General features: G+C 47.6%; 1 protein-coding gene across 3 annotated transcripts in view; it reads right to left on the reverse strand.

Annotated features, from left to right (window-relative positions):
- Positions 1-18,126, reverse strand: part of LOC122376670 (neo-calmodulin-like) — a 125,755-nt gene that overhangs the window by 49,495 nt on the left and 58,134 nt on the right. Inside the window, exons 1-2 of one of the 3 annotated variants that reach the window (XM_043356587.1) lie at positions 15,121-15,174; positions 3,223-3,367 (exon numbers count right to left, since the gene is read on the reverse strand). The exons of the other annotated variants lie outside the window; for them this stretch is intronic. Coding sequence (XP_043212522.1) covers positions 3,223-3,315 — 93 coding nt within the window. The 5' untranslated portion in view covers positions 3,316-3,367; positions 15,121-15,174. Of the gene's footprint in view, positions 1-3,222; positions 3,368-15,120; positions 15,175-18,126 lie in introns of those variants that run through there. 3 annotated transcript variants of the gene reach the window in all.

Consider the following 18,126-nt stretch of genomic DNA (forward strand, 5'->3'; position numbering starts at 1 on the left):
CGGCCTCTTGAGATTGGGTCGTTTCGCCACGGGGAGATTAAGGGGATGGGTTAGAGTGGACCGCCGAATGTTCGTCATAGCATGCCCCGGTTCTGCCCCGGTGAGAGAGATGCTCATTGTTTGTCAACTGAGAGCTGCCAATGGAGACATGGTTGAAGGAACAGATAATTCAGATCGACGAGAAAAAAAAAAACAATGGGTCGATTAATGAGTAATATGAAAAAGACAAAAATCGTGCGATCAAACACGTTAACTATAACAAAACTAACAGTTACGCAGTACAAGTTTGTTATAAATGCACAAATGCATAAAATGTCCGGTGATGTTTTGAAGGACTCGTATAGCTTTTCCTTTCACTGTGCGTCACAACCACAGCCCTTGCTATAAAGCTGTCATTTGGCTCCTTAGCTGGTCTGCGGTGCGGCTCAGTTGATCCTAGTATTTGGCAAACGTCCAGCTATTGTGTGTGGATTTGTTTGTATAGGGAACGATCGGCGAATCGTTGGCAGAACCGCGCCGAGCGAGCGGCTGCCAATGCGGGCTCGTTAGTGGTAACTGGCAGCGAACGATCCCGGTCCACGTAGTCCCGTAGTAAGGCAAAAATGTATAATATATCCTTCGGCTCTGTATACCATTCAAGAAGAGATAAGCTGTAATTGGTAGCAACCATTCTGATTTAGTATGTATACAAACAAATGAAAATTTCCTGCGACAAATGTCAACAGTCGCTGGGCTTGGTCACGCAGTGGCGGCGCGAAACTGTCTGGCCACTGTGCGGCTCCCGACTACAGACCCTTTCAGAGAGCTGAGAGTGCGTCTTTGCTCGAATCAAGGATTATGTAGAGCTCAGCTGATGTGAAGTGAAAAGCCGGACTGATTCGACGCTGCGGTCTTGTACGAATGACATTTTGTGGTGCTGGCGGCGCCGCATGTTTTTACTGCAGAATGTTTCCACATCACGTCTCGTGATCAAATCAATCAAAATTTTGGAAGCATTTGCGCCAATTGTTGATGCAGTACCTAGTACCTACATAGTACATATGCTTCGTGAGCCTTCAAAAAAGCATTACACAGTGTCAGTAAGTCGACTTAGACGCATGTCGCATGATGATTTTATAGTAAATTGACTTTTAAAAAATGGGCCAGACCCAAAAATCAACTTGATCGCACAACCCTCTAGCAGTTCATCACCAATCGAAACGAGTTCATCAATGGTCTAGCGACTACCGAACAATCTTCTACGTAATGCCTCAATCACAGCACCCCATTCAACTATGTGTAACATCATATCTGCATCAGATGACTGCTTAGCCTCTACCGTATACCTCATACTACTGACAAACTTTTCCGTCTCTGATGTTTGAAATTTTCCACGGCCAATGAGAGACGGTGTCGGCACGGCGTCGGCACGGCGTCTCCCCCCTCTCCAGCCCCCTCCACCCCACCCATTGAGCGGGCCCCGGGGCGGCCCGACTGGCCCCACCAATCTAATGCCGCCGCCGGTTAAGCTGGCGGAATAGCTTCATTTGTAAATCTAATGGCACGTCATCTACGCTAAGAACGGACCGGCGGCAGCGCGTGCAAGAGAGAGAGAGAGAGAGAGAGAGAGAGAGAGAGAGAGAGAGAGAGAGAGAGAGAGAGAGAGAGAGAGAGAGGGAGGGAGGGAGAGAGAGAGAGAGAGACAGACAGACAGACAGACAGACAGACAGACAGACAGACAGACAGACAGACAGACAGACAGACAGACAGACAGACAGAGAGACAGAAAGACAGAGAGACAGAGAGACAGAGAGACAGAGAGACAGAGAGACAGAGACAGAAACACACAGAGTCGCGCCGTCACGCCGTGTCAGCTAGTGTCTTACTCTTCACTATCATGCCACTAACAACATCACCCGCCCCACATGATCTCCTTCGGAGCATCCTCTCCTGGCTCCCCGTCCCCCTCCCATACCAAGGCAGTGACGCGGCCGGCGAGCTTCCAAACAGCACCACATTTGGTCGCTATGCTCCAATATAGATTGTCTGAACGCGGCGGCCGTCCCCGGCAGAGGCTGACTTCTGACGCTGCCTGTTAGGCGACCATCTCGGGCACTCCCCCCCCCCCCCGTGACCCACCGACCCCCACTGGTGACACAACTGTATCTATGGGACTACAGGAGAGCGACTTCACCCACCCGCCGCTGGCTCTAATCCGAGCAAATCGGCCGAACGGCGGGGTGCTCCAGAGGGAGTGAGCGCGGCTTTCAAGGTGGTTATTTGCCGCCTGATGGGCCGCGGACGGTGTCGCTTTAAAAACAATTGACTTGTTCAGTTGACGTTGAAATGATCCTAGTATCTACCATTTTTTCATGAAATTGTCTCCATATTGGGAACAGAGAGTAAATCTCCGGGGCAAAAACCTCAGAGTCACTAATTTCTCATAACGCTGCCGGCATATTATCATTCAATAAATCACAACTTTCAAACATCACTGCGAGATAAAACGAATGCACACCATTGATCGTCTCATTAACACAAGAGCGCGTAATATTGAGTTATTAGTCATTCATTGAAACGGGCAAGGTAAGTGGTTTTATTATAGCAACTAATGTTTGTTTATTTATTTTAAATGCTTGTTTTAAGAGAATAACGAGCTCCCAATGAGAAATACACAGTACACACATCACACAAACAAGGCACTGCAAATAGGTTGAAATTGTAAAAGAGTGACATGCTGAGTGATGGTACAGAATACTGGTTAAAAGCCATTGCAAAATCGGTGTGAAAATTATCGTCTCATATACAGTGAAAAAGGAGCATTCGCACCTTCGCGACAAACACGTCTAATCATGGTACATAAGTTCGACGGGTGGGTTCATAGCACAGAGAGGCGCGACCCGACGGTCGCTGACAGTGTGACAAACCTACAGCAGCCGCCCTCCGAGCTACTCGGTGCCGGTGGCGGGTCCGGTGTGCCATCGACACCGCCGCGCCGACCCGCGCCCGCAGACGGACAGCAAAGAGGTGCTTGACATGCTCTGACTAACCGGACAACGGGCCGCCCCGGCCCCGGCCAACAAAATTTCACCGCCGACTCGACACTATGGGATGCGTGCGCTAAGCAAACGCTCTGAGCCTGCACAACTGCGCACCCGGTGTGACAAAACGACTCGAGAGTGACGTCATGTATCGGTGTGGGTGTGACGTCAGAGCATGCCGCAGACGCCGGGGCGTCCTTACCTTTTTGCCGCGTCTGTTCAGCTCGATGGGCTGACTTGCCTGGTGCTGTCGGTCCTTGAGGACCATACGAGAGGCGGCCATACGTCCTGCCATGGTGCCGTGTCGAGTGACGGGCTCTCCGAGCTCTCAGAAAAATCAACGCAGTCTTCAATTGTGAGGTGGTCGGGGGACAGTCAGAAACGTGTGCGTGCGTACGTGTGTTGGAAAGATTGGCGATATAAGGATGTAGGATCGGATCACCTCCATCGGATTGGCACGGTTATGTCGAGGAATGAGCTTGAGGAACCTCCCCCCCCCCTCTCTCTCTCTCTCTCTCTCTCTCTCTCTCTCTCTTCCAACAAAAATAAGAGCATATGTTGTGAAAAATAATCAAATTTCAGAACTATAATCCATACTTCATCACAAACTACTTATGCGTTGGAAACAGAGCGGGGCTCATTTCATCCTGCTTAAAGTTGACAGGATACCAAAGAATGACTGCCGTTTTGAATTAAACTGTCCACGCAGCTGAAATATAAACGGAACGAGTTCCAGTAATAAAAGAGAGCGGTCAGTTCGCCGTTAGAAACTGGACCTGATCTGATACCCTTCATCAACGGGCAATAAATTGATGAAACAGATAGGTTAGTCTGAAATTGGTTTAATCCAACGTGACATGTACGTAATTCGATGTCACGCGGTTCACTACACAAGAAATTGCATCAGGTTTTGGGAGCATGCCCGTGGCACTACATACCACGATTAGAACTGTCGACATGCTTCCTATGTATTACATGCATACAAATCCTATGTCAAGGGATACTACTAATGCAAGGTGATCCAATTGCAGGTGAAAAGTGAACGAAACCGACTAAATGTGATTCTTGGTAAATTAGAGAAAAATATTAATGGCAAGTGAACCTGGGTCACAACGTCTTTTTCCATCACTTATTCTGACATTGAATCACAGATCGGGAATGTTTCCAGAGATACCCAAGGAACGCCAAAGGTTCAGTCAGAGTAATAAGGACTCCAGTTTCCAGAGAACCGGGCATGGTTTCCGTCGCAATGAGTGTCTGCATGCGGGGTGCACTTTGGAGACGGAACGCTGGTTCCAAATCTGAGAACTGACACAAACTCTGCGGATTAACACGAGTCTGAAGAACTGATGACTGACTCTGAGAACTGATGAAGGCTCTTCTAACTATACGGATGCATGTGTTCAGCAGCGGCGAATGTTTGAAGAATAACGAAAACACCAAAGACCGAATCTGATTACATTGTAGACTTGACTGGGGATCTGAAGACTGTTAAAGACGTCTGTGAAATAGACGGCTGAAAATTACGCGAAAAACGACTGTGAAAAGTAGCAAAGATGTTGCACACTAAACAGTCACATTGGACAATGTCATAAGTACTGAGACAAAATCAAGCAAGCAGGGTGGTCGTGATCTCTAACATCCATCCAATCCAGTGAGCTCATCGGCTCCATAGCTATAAGATATAATTATCACCAGTGATGCGGAATTGCTTGGATAACCCACCACTGTCCCTGGACACCGTAGCCAGTATTGCTATCATCGCAATCATAATCTCCATCATTCACAATTCCTAATAGCAATAAATCCGGTAGCAGGCTGGAAACCATGTAAATCGCAAGGAGCTCAGCAAAACATCACTCGCAAGATGGAAATGACGGAAGAATTAGACAAACCAGTGCCATTGAACTGAGAGACCTGCAAGGAGTCTGCCGTTATATCCCATCTTCTTGCCTCTGCTTTTAGAAGGAACGATCGACACCCTCGCTGCAACCACAGCCGGAGGGATGAGTAGCGGGCGGAGGCCTCTCCGCAGCCCGGGTGGCACGCTCCGACCCGAGGCCGGCCCATCTCGGTCCATTATAACCCCCTGGCAAGCCGCCATCCGTCATTCTCGGCGGCGAAGACGCGGCCGGCGTCCGCCACCGGCGTGCTGATGACGACAGATGTGGTGCCGCCATCAGCGGACCGTCGCCGGCGCCATCAGAGCTACAGTTACCGCCGCCATCAGAGCTAAAGGCATTTCCATCAGAGCTACACTGTCACCGCCGCCATCATAGCTGAAGTCACCGCCATCAGAACTAAACAATCACCGCCGCCATTACAGCTACAGTCTCCAACACCATCAGAGCCACAGTCACCGCCATCGGAGATGCAGTTACAGTCAATAGATTACAGTCAACGCTGTCACAGCTACAGTCACCGGATCTCAATGCCATCGGAGATGCAGTTACCGCCGCCATCAGACTACAGTCAACGCTATCAGAGTTACAGTCACCGCCATCAGAGTAGACTCACCGCCGCCATCAGACCTACAGTCACCAACCCACCACCACCACAGCCTCAGTCACCTGCGCCCTCAGCGGATAAACAGGGCTGCCCAAGACCGAGGTCATGTTGAAGAAACGCTGATCAGGGCCGGCGCGGGAGGAAGCTGGAGGTGTCCTTCAATATTCTCGGTCACACTGCCATGCAGCTCCGCCTTCTTCACACTTCACACCAATCAGCTTTACCATCGCTGAAACCTTCGCCACTGCTATCAAAACTGTTGTGGCTTGATCAAGGGTCGGTTGCACACAAGACCTGTTTTCCGTAACCCAACCCAGTACTGTGCAGAGAAAGCGGAACTCGAAAGCGTAAAATTCTATTGTGGTGTCAATCTATTGACTAGGAAGATTGACTGGGAGAAAGACAGAAATCCAGTGTTGCAGATGAATCATGGCATGAAAAACATTGGCATGCAATGGCATGGGGTATCGCATGATGACGACGAGAAAACGAACTGCCTAAAATATACATAGTGTCAGGAAATATTTGAAAGAGAAGGGTTAGTTTAAATCCAATGTAACGACTGAGGAGCGTTTGAACATATATACAATCTCGTCCTTATTTTTATATCAACCGGGACAAAATGCGTGCTCTATATTTCGATGTGGTGATCAGTTTGAGAGCGGTATCATTCCTTAAACTGTCTGTCTCAACTGCCTGGGACTACAACTCATAAACTAAACGGATTTGGGCCGGTTTCCTATAAACTAAGACCCCTCCAGTCATTCTCAAACGAGAGGCAGCCAGGATGACACGTTTCCTTCTCGTAAGACTTGAGATGAAAATCTGATTTCGATACACACAGGCAGACATTCATGAAATAGTGCATTCGATCTGGTCATAAATTTCTGCCGATTTCACATGGCCTATTCAGCGATAGCGCCGCGGAGGCCCATCAAATCAGCCTGCTCGGTCGGATCGCAGTAGCCTTCGTCTCTTTCCCTCTCTCCCCCTCTCTCTCTCTTCTTTCTCGCTCTACCTTTTCTTCTCCTTCTCTGCCTTCATACTCATTGATTCTGAGCTCCTCCATTGGTTCAGTCGACCACCGCGACCGCTCGCCCGAAAATCCGGCGTTTGCCGGCTGGGCCGCAATTCAAAGTGAGAGGTTCAGTATTGGCACACGACAGAATTCGCAGGCGGTAGCTTCTAAATACATTCAGCAGTATCAGAAGACCGGACAGTATCAGCAGACCTCACCGTGCATCAGCACATGTGCGTCAGTAGAAGATGGATCAGCAGACGGTGACATTACCGGCATCAGAAAGTGGTGGCATCGTCAGCAGAAGCATTAGCACACCGTATAGTCTTCAGCTGGCGGCATCCGACGTCTGTATATGCAGTCTGCAGATGACGGTATTGACGAAGATGATATCAGAGGGAAGCGGCGTTTGCTCATGAGTGTATCGACAGATGAAGGCGTTTGCGGACAGTGATCCTCAGGCGGCAATACCGGCAGACGGTGGCACTGAAGTCCCGTGCATGAAGGTCGGTGGTGGTAGTTCGGAGAAGTATGAAGCGCAGGGAGGCGGCGGCGGGTACTGCTGCCCAGCCCAGAGAGACGGCAGCAGCGGCGGCGGCGGCTCCCCGGCCCACAGACACGACAGCGGCGGCGGCGGCGGCGAGGGAAGCCGGTCGACCCGCGGACGACAGACGGCCGGCCGGGCTGCCGCTGGCCCAAATCGGCCGGCGCCGGTCGATTGGTGGCATCTCGCCGGCAGCCGCAGTTCCCCTCTGCCCCTGTTGAGCGGCCCAGGCTGTCGCTCTCCCTGCCCCCGTCCTCTGCTCTTCTCGTGACCAGCTGTCAGCTGCCGCGCCGGCACAGACGGGGCGCAGCGCCGCGGGCCGGGCACAGGGCACGAACGAATCAAAACGGAACGAGGTCGCCACCGTTTCCCAGAAAGATGGACTGAGACTGCGAGACAGCGGACCATCAGGTATAGCGACCCACTCTTGCTCCGACCTTCTATCTGGCCCACTTCTACCACGGATTTCCAGAGAACCATTTGCCATTAGGTGATGGGCTCATCAGCAGTTTCTGAGCGCCCTGACGGCCCTTTCCATAGATGTTATGAGCTCTCACACTCGATGCTAGAAAAGACAGTCAAAAAGAAAATGATGCCCTTTCAGATGTTGTTGAAATTCTTCAACATTGCCATCTTAGACATTAAATGGGTCCCAAGAAAACAACGATATCAATTTATTGATCAATTAAGTAAACAATTATTCAGTGGTGTAGATACTGGATAGCGATTGTCTACCAAGATCAAACATTACCTGTTTACCATGTGTAAACCCTGAGCTAGCCAGGGAGTCGGGAGAGGCGAAAAGAGAATCCCAGAAAGCAAATAACTGATCGTTGGAGACATTCCCTGCTCCCCTTGTCACGCCTCTATTTCAATCCCTGGGCGCACCACCGTGCGTACCGCCGGGTCGGGTCATCCACCCGGCCCGACCCTGTGAAGTGCGCCGGCCGGTCCGGTTTCAGCCGAGCGGTGATCTGCCCGCCCGAGTCGATATCCCACTCGTATATATCGGGAGCCAATAGGCCAGCCGACACCGTGCCACAACTTTGGACCGCCCTGTCAGCTGTTAATAGCGACAAAAATAGCGATTTTGCAGTCAGGTTCACTGAATTACATCCATACTTTGGTTCCGAGCAACAAAATGAAAATATGATGATGAAGATGATTAGCCAGATGCTCATTATTTAGGATCAAAATTGATAGAATAGTTGTATTACGTTTCACCCACGGGGCTTCTTCGGATACATATAGGTAAATTCAACAAATAGAACACAGAGATGCAGGCCAAGCTCAGACACAAATCATGCGCATGCAATAAATATCGTGAAAGGATTAACAGATATCTTGAGATTTAGACGAATAATAATTTTAAGATCGACCCCTAAGTGCGTACTGCGCGCTATAATTTGTCTTTGTTAATAAATACGTATACCTATTTAACAGTCGACAACACAATACGTACTACGCGAATTACGCTATCATTCCATCTCAGAATTCGTACTACGCGCACACTAATACATACACATCATTCTAAATCACAGCTAACAATGACCTATAATACCCAATCATAATCAGTGTTCGGCGGTACAGCATATCTACAGGCGCTGCCTACTGGAGCCATCTGTTAGACACGAAAGGAACTACTGCTACTATGTAGGTATCGGTGTCATATAACGCTACCAACAGAACAAGCCAAGGAACAAGCGCTAATGTGCATATGATGATGTGTAGGGAACTGGATGGAGTAAGCGCCATGATGATGTGTTTTTGTTAAGTGCTGGTTTTTTGTTTCTTATCTCAATTGATTCAGTTATTAAAAGGTTCGCTTCGTCCTTGCATCTATGAAGAATAGAAATTTCGAAGTCAGTGTTCATTGGTTGTGCTGTGGGGTGTGCTGTCAGTATATGATCACCTAGGTCAGTACCTTTCCTTTTGTTCCTTTGGATTTTTGGAACTTTGGATTTTTATTTGTCTTATTTTGTCGGAGTTGGATATTTGTTTGTACGGCATGGTATGCTGGTGCTGGTTGCGGGTTGTTAGAGCCTTTCTCATGGTTTGCCTTTATCGAACTCAAACCCACCCTACCCTACCCTAACCTAACCATACCCTACCTTACTAATAACACATAGTTACCCTTCTCATGCTCGATTAAAGTAACGTACCAAGTTTGAGCGCAATTGGCCCAGCCGTTCTTGAGATATCAAACTGGCCCACTGCACGTGCGCACGCGCTAGCTGAGACTCCAGATGACTTGTGCCAGCCACCTTTCTAAATTGTCCCCAACAGTGAACAAAATTTGAGCGAAATCGGCCCAGCCGTTCTTGAGATGTAGAAGCGGACCCCTCACGTGCGCACGTGCAATCGATCCACCCTACCTGTCAGAAATGACGATGCATCGCCAGATGAGTGCCCCCTCCACCCACAGTCCAAGTTTCAGCGCAATCGGCCCAGTAGTAGCTGAGTTATTCCTAGTACAAAAATGTGCTGTTTACTGGTAGGCGCTTATTTTCAGTGTTTGGAATTCCCCTTTGCGGGCGGTGCATTGCAGCCCATGCTTTGAAAGCTATTAACAAAATTTGAATGGCCTGCCGGCCATAAGCCATCGATCGGATTTTGTCGAAAAATACCTGTAACGTTAACGAAACACGGTCGTATGTTTGAGTCATTTTCACCAAAGTTTATTGACTTTTCGATAATATTTTGGGTGGATATTGGTCAGAAAAGAATGCTCTTTCCGAATATGTAGGTTTCATAGCGATTGATCAACGTTTTCAATACGTTTCGATGTTGTAAAGGACATCGCGCTCCGCGCGAAATAAATTTTCCAATTAATGTTTCATTATTAAGGAAATGGTACGGATCATCGCTTTTTATCTGCTATCCTCTGATTACACGTACATTTGCCTGCAAAATGGCACCACACCGATTTCATTCCGTCAAGCCGTTTTCCAGCGGCATCGATTTTTCCTTCGCAATGCACGAAATCGGTCATTTTTTCACAACCGGGGGTTTTACCTTGCACGTGGCGCGTGCTACACTATGAAACCATATCAATACGCTAGGCCCATCTCTCCTCTATCCATTTATGGCAACCGCTTTTCGCTGCGTCCACCCATTGCCGAGATATCAAGCCGGAAAGCGAGCCGTGTCGGCCCGATTTTCGGCCGACCGCCGCTCTCGCCGACACCATGCTATCCCTATGAGAGCGCCCTTTTGCACGTGCCGACGGCGCACCCCTGGACCAATCAGCCCTAAATTTTAATACAAAGGCCCCCCACGCCCATAGACTCGGCATGCCAAATTTCACGCCGATACGCGGCGCCTTTCAGGCGCATTAAGACACATAAGACATGACACACGGATGGAGATCGTACAGACAACTTATAAATCATAATATAGATAAAGAGGGACAGCATTACGTGCAGCGTAATAAACCAAGTTTCAATAAAATCGGCCCATTAGTGGCCGAGTTATGGCCAGAATAAATTTAGCGTCTCCTCCTGGCCGGCGGTGCCCTGTTCCAGTATTCATTGCCAAAGGTCAGTGACCTGCCGGCTCTGATTTCCCTCAGTTTTGCAGCAAAGAAACTGAGGATAATGCGCGTGCCGTCTGCTCGGCGCCGGCCGCGGCCCAAAATCCCGCAAAGATGCGCCCGCCACGTGCAAACCGGCGAGCGCACCCCCACCAAAATTTAATACAACAAACAGATGCACGCGTCTGACTTAAGTCCAAAATTTCACCCCCGTAGCCCGCACCGTTCCGGAGCAATAGCCCGCCAAGCGTGACTGACGCGTTTCATACAGACATTTTGTCTGTATGAATACATAGGAACAAAAGGAAAGGTACTGACCTAGGTGATCATATACTGACAGCACACCCCACAGCACAACCAATGAACACTGACTTCGAAATTTCTATTCTTCATAGATGCAAGGACGAAGCGAACCTTTTAATAACTGAATCAATTGAGATAAGAAACAAAAAACCAGCACTTAACAAAAACACATCATCATGGCGCTTACTCCATCCAGTTCCCTACACATCATCATATGCACATTAGCGCTTGTTCCTTGGCTTGTTCTGTTGGTAGCGTTATATGACACCGATACCTACATAGTAGCAGTAGTTCCTTTCGTGTCTAACAGATGGCTCCAGTAGGCAGCGCCTGTAGATATGCTGTACCGCCGAACACTGATTATGATTGGGTATTATAGGTCATTGTTAGCTGTGATTTAGAATGATGTGTATGTATTAGTGTGCGCGTAGTACGAATTCTGAGATGGAATGATAGCGTAATTCGCGTAGTACGTATTGTGTTGTCGACTGTTAAATAGGTATACGTATTTATTAACAAAGACAAATTATAGCGCGCAGTACGCACTTAGGGGTCGATCTTAAAATTATTATTCGTCTAAATCTCAAGATATCTGTTAATCCTTTCACGATATTTATTGCATGCGCATGATTTGTGTCTGAGCTTGGCCTGCATCTCTGTGTTCTATTTGTTGAATTTACCTATATGTATCCGAAGAAGCCCCGTGGGTGAAACGTAATACAACTATTCTATCAATTTTGATCCTAAATAATGAGCATCTGGCTAATCATCTTCATCATCATATGTAACACAATGCTCAGTACTAGCATCTCCATCCTCAAAAATGAAAATAGTAGCTATTAATCTCACGATGAATTTGATTGATAGCAAAGCATTCTCGAAGACTTGTCATAACCCGAAATTCCTATGACAGGCCCTGAGACAAATATTTGGCATTGATTAATCAAAATCGAGGTTCCGCGATTAACAATAAAAAAGACTGATTTGTTGGCTTACCGTTTGAGCATCATTCAGTCACAGACAAATTAAAGTAAATAAGATCCAGCTTACAACGAAGTGTAGGTATAGCATCCTTACTAACTTTTATCTTTCTCCCCCGCATTTCAGTCTTCACACGATAGAACACGGTTCAGAAAATCTGGCCATGGCCATTTCGGATCACAGCCAGACTGTCGGGTATGAGGAAGATAATTTTGGCGCTGAATATCTCCATAATAAACAATTACCCCATGCAATATAGTCTTTTCAGATGCTGTCCAAATAGTGCCACAAAGTCTGGCCAGAAACGAACCATGTGGTCAATGTCGGTAAAGCTCCCGTTATCGCGTGATTGATACGTACGTTTGGGGAATGAATGACTTCCATTGAAATGATACATTCGATGACGGAATTGAATGGGCGGTTGGCGCATAGCTTGGCCATCAATAGCAGTGTCATGGTCTGTTGGATGTCGAAAACTACAGCTGCAATACATTTCGGTGGCAAGCGATATCGCCAATAGACGGGCGACCAGATTTCCTGGAGCCGCACTGTGCCGCAGTGGCCACGTGCAATGCGGGACAGTATAACTGTCAGGGTACTACGGTCGGATCGGAACGCATCCACGAATTTTGACTTGCGCTTTTATCGTGCGGGCGCTGCGATAAACGTGAAAATACAGCTCAAATGCAGCTGGTATCAATCAATGATAAAAACCGCTGATGTCCTTAATACCTTTATGTTAATGGCGCACGCAAAAATGGAATAAATCCCACAGAAACGTTATGCTTTATCTAAGAACCTGAAAATTAACGCAAAAATGAAATGAACTTGAGATCAACACTTGAGTCGCCTAAACTGATCGTTCTGCTGTTAGTAGCAGGATGGCACAGTGAAACGCAGCACAATTGTTTATATATTGTCCTTCAAGTATCTCGTCTACAGACTGATAAAACTTAAAGGTAGTGTGCCACCTTTGAAAGATTTCCCATTTTATTTTTCCTAGGATAAGAAGCTTCTGTTTTTACCTAATATTGCAAAAAAACAAAAATGGGCCTGGAATAGTGCCTTTTTCGCCTAAAAGTTTATCGGTTTTTAGATATGTATAACAACTGTAGTGGGCTCACCTGCAAACAGGCGTCGGGCAACAATCGCGAATGCGGCGCACTTGTGACAATAAGCAAAGGTCATTATAGTGTTACGACCATACGACGTACGGGAATGAGTTATCAGCTGTCTAATCGTAGACAACACAATGTCGAGCCTTAAACTGTAAGCCCGTATTGGTATTGTTTCTTTTATTTGGCTGTCGAACATTATTTATGGTTTAAAATATGATTTTATGTAAAATAATTGATATGAAAAAGCCGTCTTATAAGTTATGACCCCATTTCACCACACGCAAGTGGCAGAAATGACAATGATCAGCTGACGCATTTTTCTTGGCCGAAGTCAGAGCGCGCGGCCCGACGCACCACGCGTATTTGGAAATTCCGACCTCGACGAGCATCAGAAGCCACCTAACAGGCGTGTTCGAAACCGCAGGAGCTGATGATGAACGGGTTTATCGAAACTTGATTGGATGAGCATATCGGTAATAGCGATTTCAGTGTGTGCATTTATTGTTCATAGTGGTGTGAAATGTGGTTGGGGTACGACCGACAACCCGTCGGGGCGAATTTCGCACTGGGGTACTCAAAATTTGAAGAATTTAAGACGTTTCCATGAGTTTTGAAGGTATGGATAAGTTCTAAAAATCCGGTTCTCCTTATCTGGGCCATTAACTCCATACAGTCCAAGAAAGCTGGCACACTACCTTTAATGGAATCGCCAAGAACCTCATTGCTCATGATATGCAGTGGGTAGAAATTGCGTCAAATGACGGTGACATTGAAGTCAACGGTCAACCATGCAAACTTGCACTTTTGGCAACTGGAACGGGGACGAAAATGCAAAGATGAATTACTCGATAACCTTAAATGAATGATCAATAAACACCGATATTTTAGTAACTAGAGCAATAAAGAATGTCATCTAACAATGAACTAATTGGAACTTTTAAGTCATCATATATATGTTACATATACATTTATTTAACAATGAACTGTTAAAGTGCGTTTTGCATAAACAAGAAAATATCATTTACGGTGTTATGTAGGTTTTTTCATAGTCATGGGAATTCGGGAAGGTAGAAAGATCAATGTTATTTTGGATCACTTATCAGCGTTATTCTGAGTTTTCAAATGTAACATTTGAATGTAAGTCATCTTTTTACTGAGCTGTCAGGCATGCGACATCCTTTTGGCTGTCAGCACCAGTTCGCTATACGCTTCAATATGCAACGCTGGGGCTCATTGGCATGGTCCATCATGTTCCATACTGCATCTATTTCCATCGTGCCGCGTTTGATACGGGGACTGGGACCACTACCAGATCACTGCTGAACCTTTCTGATGGTGTCATGCAGTTCTCGTAGCAGACATAGCGGGCGCGAGGGTAGGCAGGTGGATAAGCATGCATGAAAGCAAGCAAAGAAGCAACCGGCAAGCAGGCGCTAGGCGAGAAGCAAGGGCAGATAAGCAAGCATGTGCTGCAAACACATCATGCTTTTCTAATCAGTATCCTTTTCGTTTTCTGTTATTGCATGCAAGCAGACTAATACGTCATCATCCATGGAACATGCTCCAGTAGGTGTATGCACCGTCTTTCTACCGGCATCATCCATCGCTGTCATTCAGGAGTCATTTCCGTCTAATGCATTTTCTCCGCAGTTTGTAGCATGCGTTCGCTGGACTGTGGCTATTTCCGGAATTCCGGAGCATCTACCATGCGTTGGCCTAATGTCTTTCGGCCATCAGTCAAATTTCACCGATAAAGTGGCGCGCGGGCCGGACAGGTAAGCTCAGCGTGAGGCTCCCTCCCGAGAGGTGGCAGCCCCGCGTCCGCGCCGGGAGCAGCTGGAGGTGACAGCGAGCGCCCCAGCGGAGGAAGCTGGGTGGCAGGAAATCGCTGGCTGGGCAAGGTAGCGAAGATAGGGGAGTAAAGGTGACAGTGGAAGTCAGGCCAGATCAGGTAACCACGAAGTCTGTCAGGTGAGGTCAAGGGAGATGAGGTGAGCTAAGGTTTGGTGAGGTGTGTTGTCATGTGGCAGCGGGAGGTGGGGTCTGGCCAGGTCAGGTCAGATCAGGTCAGGTCAGGAGGCGGGCGACACACGTACGCAGCACAGAGAAAGCGGAGCCGGCGGCGGAAGAGGTGGTCCGGTCGGCTCACGGCGCGTCACTGAGCGGCCTGAACCGACCCGACCCGGGCCGGGCCGAGCGGCGCTCCCGGCAGCGCCGACATCGATCTCGGGACGGGCCGGGCCGCCAATCGGGCCCTCTCCGTCCGCCGGCCGGCCGCCCTTCGGTGCCGAGCGCGCCCATGAGCGCCGCCCCCGCCCCCGCCCCCGCCCGCCAGCAGAGACCACTCGGCCGGCGCCCGGACGTGCCGCACCGGCCCATCTACTATGTTTGATTGTTTGCCGGCCGGAATCGGCTTACCCCGTCTGTATCCGCGGCCGGGCCATCCGCCCATCTCGCCCGAGCGACCGCCGATCCGCCGCGCGATACGCCCATATCCCGGCCCGATATATGTCCGGGATTATACCAGGAACCATCATATCGGCGCCAGCATGGACGGTGATCTTACCACATTGTATGCAATTGTCAATGTTCTGATCAGTATTGCTTTTTATGCGATGAGACAGCACGATGCAAGGTGTCGTCCTCCTTTAGCGAAAACCAGTGTCTCTTCGATTTGTTTTCGCTTTTTAAATGCTCAGCAAACAAAAGATGAAGACGGGACTCTGGTTTTGTGAAGTTGCGACGGATTGAACAAATCCTGACGCGCACATCATGAAATTACTATGAGACGTAAAACTACATATGAAACTTATACCATCAGTCAGCATATTCAATCAATACAATATTAACCCGCGCCCCGTTGGGCTCTGCCGAGCAACGCGCCCCGTTGGGAGATCTCGAGAACCACGCAACCTAGCGACAAGCGGCAAACGGTGTTGGATAGCCCTATCAGGGAACTACCTTGTGACCCAATTTTATTGACCTTGGTCAAACCGATGACGTCACAGGTCAGGTCAAAGGTCCAATTTTCACCGTTTACAGGCATTTCAAGAAATGCGTTGTAAAATCGAGCTAAATGCATTTCATTGAAAATCATCGATGGGGAAATGTTCTTCAAACACATATTTTGCTAGTTGAGGTCACTGATACCAGGTCAGGTCACAGAGGTCAGGTCACTGGGGGGTCACAATATGAAAGTGTCGTGTGATACATGTTTTATGGTCCATTTTACATGACGAAAGCGATTATGTGGGTCAGGCAGCCCTTGGCGCCAGCTAAGGTCACGTTTTGGTCAAGGTCAGGTCAAGGTCAGGTCAAGGTCAGGTCAAGGTCAGGTCAAGGTCAGGTCAAATTAGGTCAAATTTCAAAGTTGATATTTTTGCATGAAATGGGTATAGAATCGATGCAGCTCGTCACGGGGAGTTCAATGGTGGTCTTTGTTTTGCCGTACGAGGTCTAGAATCGCTAAAAATTGAGTTCAAAAATTTGACGTCATCATTTTTGAACAGTTTTTTTCGCTATAACTTGGCCAAAAAACGAGCTATCGATCTGAAATTTGGTATGTATATAGAAGAGCGCAGAGACTATGACATATATTCCGTTTTTTTCGAAATTCGGAAAAATTTTGATTTTTTTTTAGTTTTTCTAAAAAATCAATTTTTTGAATTTTTTTGGGTAAAAAACCCAAAATTTTGAAAATCCGAGATAGCAGTTTTGTAGCGCCGCTTTTTTCTACTAGCCGCTTTTTTTCTCCTAGAAAATATATAGAACTTTGAAATTGCTTGATAACTGTAGATTTGGTGAGCGTTTCAAGATTGCATGTTTTTTGCTCACTTTTGCTCGAACATGATCTCAGTTTGACCTCAATAACTCCTGACCTAAGGTGACCTAAGACTTGAAATTTGGTGTGAAGGTGTCAAATTGATGCCCGTGAAGGTACTGAAAATTTGGCGGCGCTGCGCGCCGCCGTTTTCTTGCTATTAACCCGCGCCCAGCTGGGGGTCCTGGATTTCCACGCCCTGCTGGGGGGGGGGGGTGTTTGAACACCCCCCCTTGTAACTCGGCTCCTGGGCCACGTAGCGATACGCGGAAGGCGGCGTTCGAAAGAGCGTAAAAAATAATGACGAAATCACTTCGGTCAATTTTTTGCTCAGGTCAAAGGTCAGGTCACCAGAGGTCATTGAAGGCAAAATTTCGCCGATTTCCAGGTCGAATGTCGAAAATTTCCAAGAAGCCAACGCATAACTCGGGAACCAATAGAGCTACAGCGCCGCGGAAAAGCGCATTCGATAGCCCTATTAACGCCCTTTCTGAGTAATTCCCTCAGATTTGACCTACCGTCAACGGTTTTGCCTGCAGGGGGCAAAAACTGCAAAAATAGCCGATTTTTTCGCAAACAGTTTTCTGCAATAACTTTTGACCCAAGCCTTGTACGAGCTTACTTTTACCAGCATCGTGTTCCTCTCGTCAAGACGCATCGAATGAACTATAACTTGACCTTGAAAGGTCAACTTGAAAATTTGACCTCAGGTCAAGGTCATGACCTGACCGGAAAGGGTCATGTTGCATATCAGTCGATCCGTATCGTCTAGCTGAACACATCTAAGGCGTTTTCATCGCTTTAGCATGCCTCTATCAAAAGTTATTTGCGAAAAACTGTTAGATACCATTCGTGACCTAAGATGACCCCAGGGCATAAACAAGGGTCACGGACACCATTTTCATGTTCAGTGTGTCTAAACCACTTGTAATTCGGTGTTTGGGAGTGTTTATAATGTCTTTCGTCCAAAAGAGGCGCATTTCAATTTTCTCCCATTGACTTATAATGGGGAGGTCGCAAAATTGACCTGACCTTAGGTCATCGATATCAAAATTCTGAGATAAACATTTTGTACATGCTATTGCTCTTAGCAATCGCTGAAAGTTTCAAAGCGATCGGTCACTCGGTGTAGCTATGACAGACATTGAAACTTTTTATGAGGTGAGGTCACTTCAAGTGACCTGGTGACCTGACCTTGAATGACCTTGGTCTGAAATTTTCACAACATGTGTAGAATTGATGTATCATAAGGTGTACCAAAAACGGCGGCGGGAGCGCCGCC

Source organism: Amphibalanus amphitrite, unplaced genomic scaffold (assembly GCF_019059575.1).
Source record: "Amphibalanus amphitrite isolate SeventyFive unplaced genomic scaffold, NRLGWU_Aamphi_draft 000042F_arrow, whole genome shotgun sequence".
Lineage (NCBI taxonomy): Eukaryota > Metazoa > Arthropoda > Thecostraca > Balanomorpha > Balanidae > Amphibalanus > Amphibalanus amphitrite.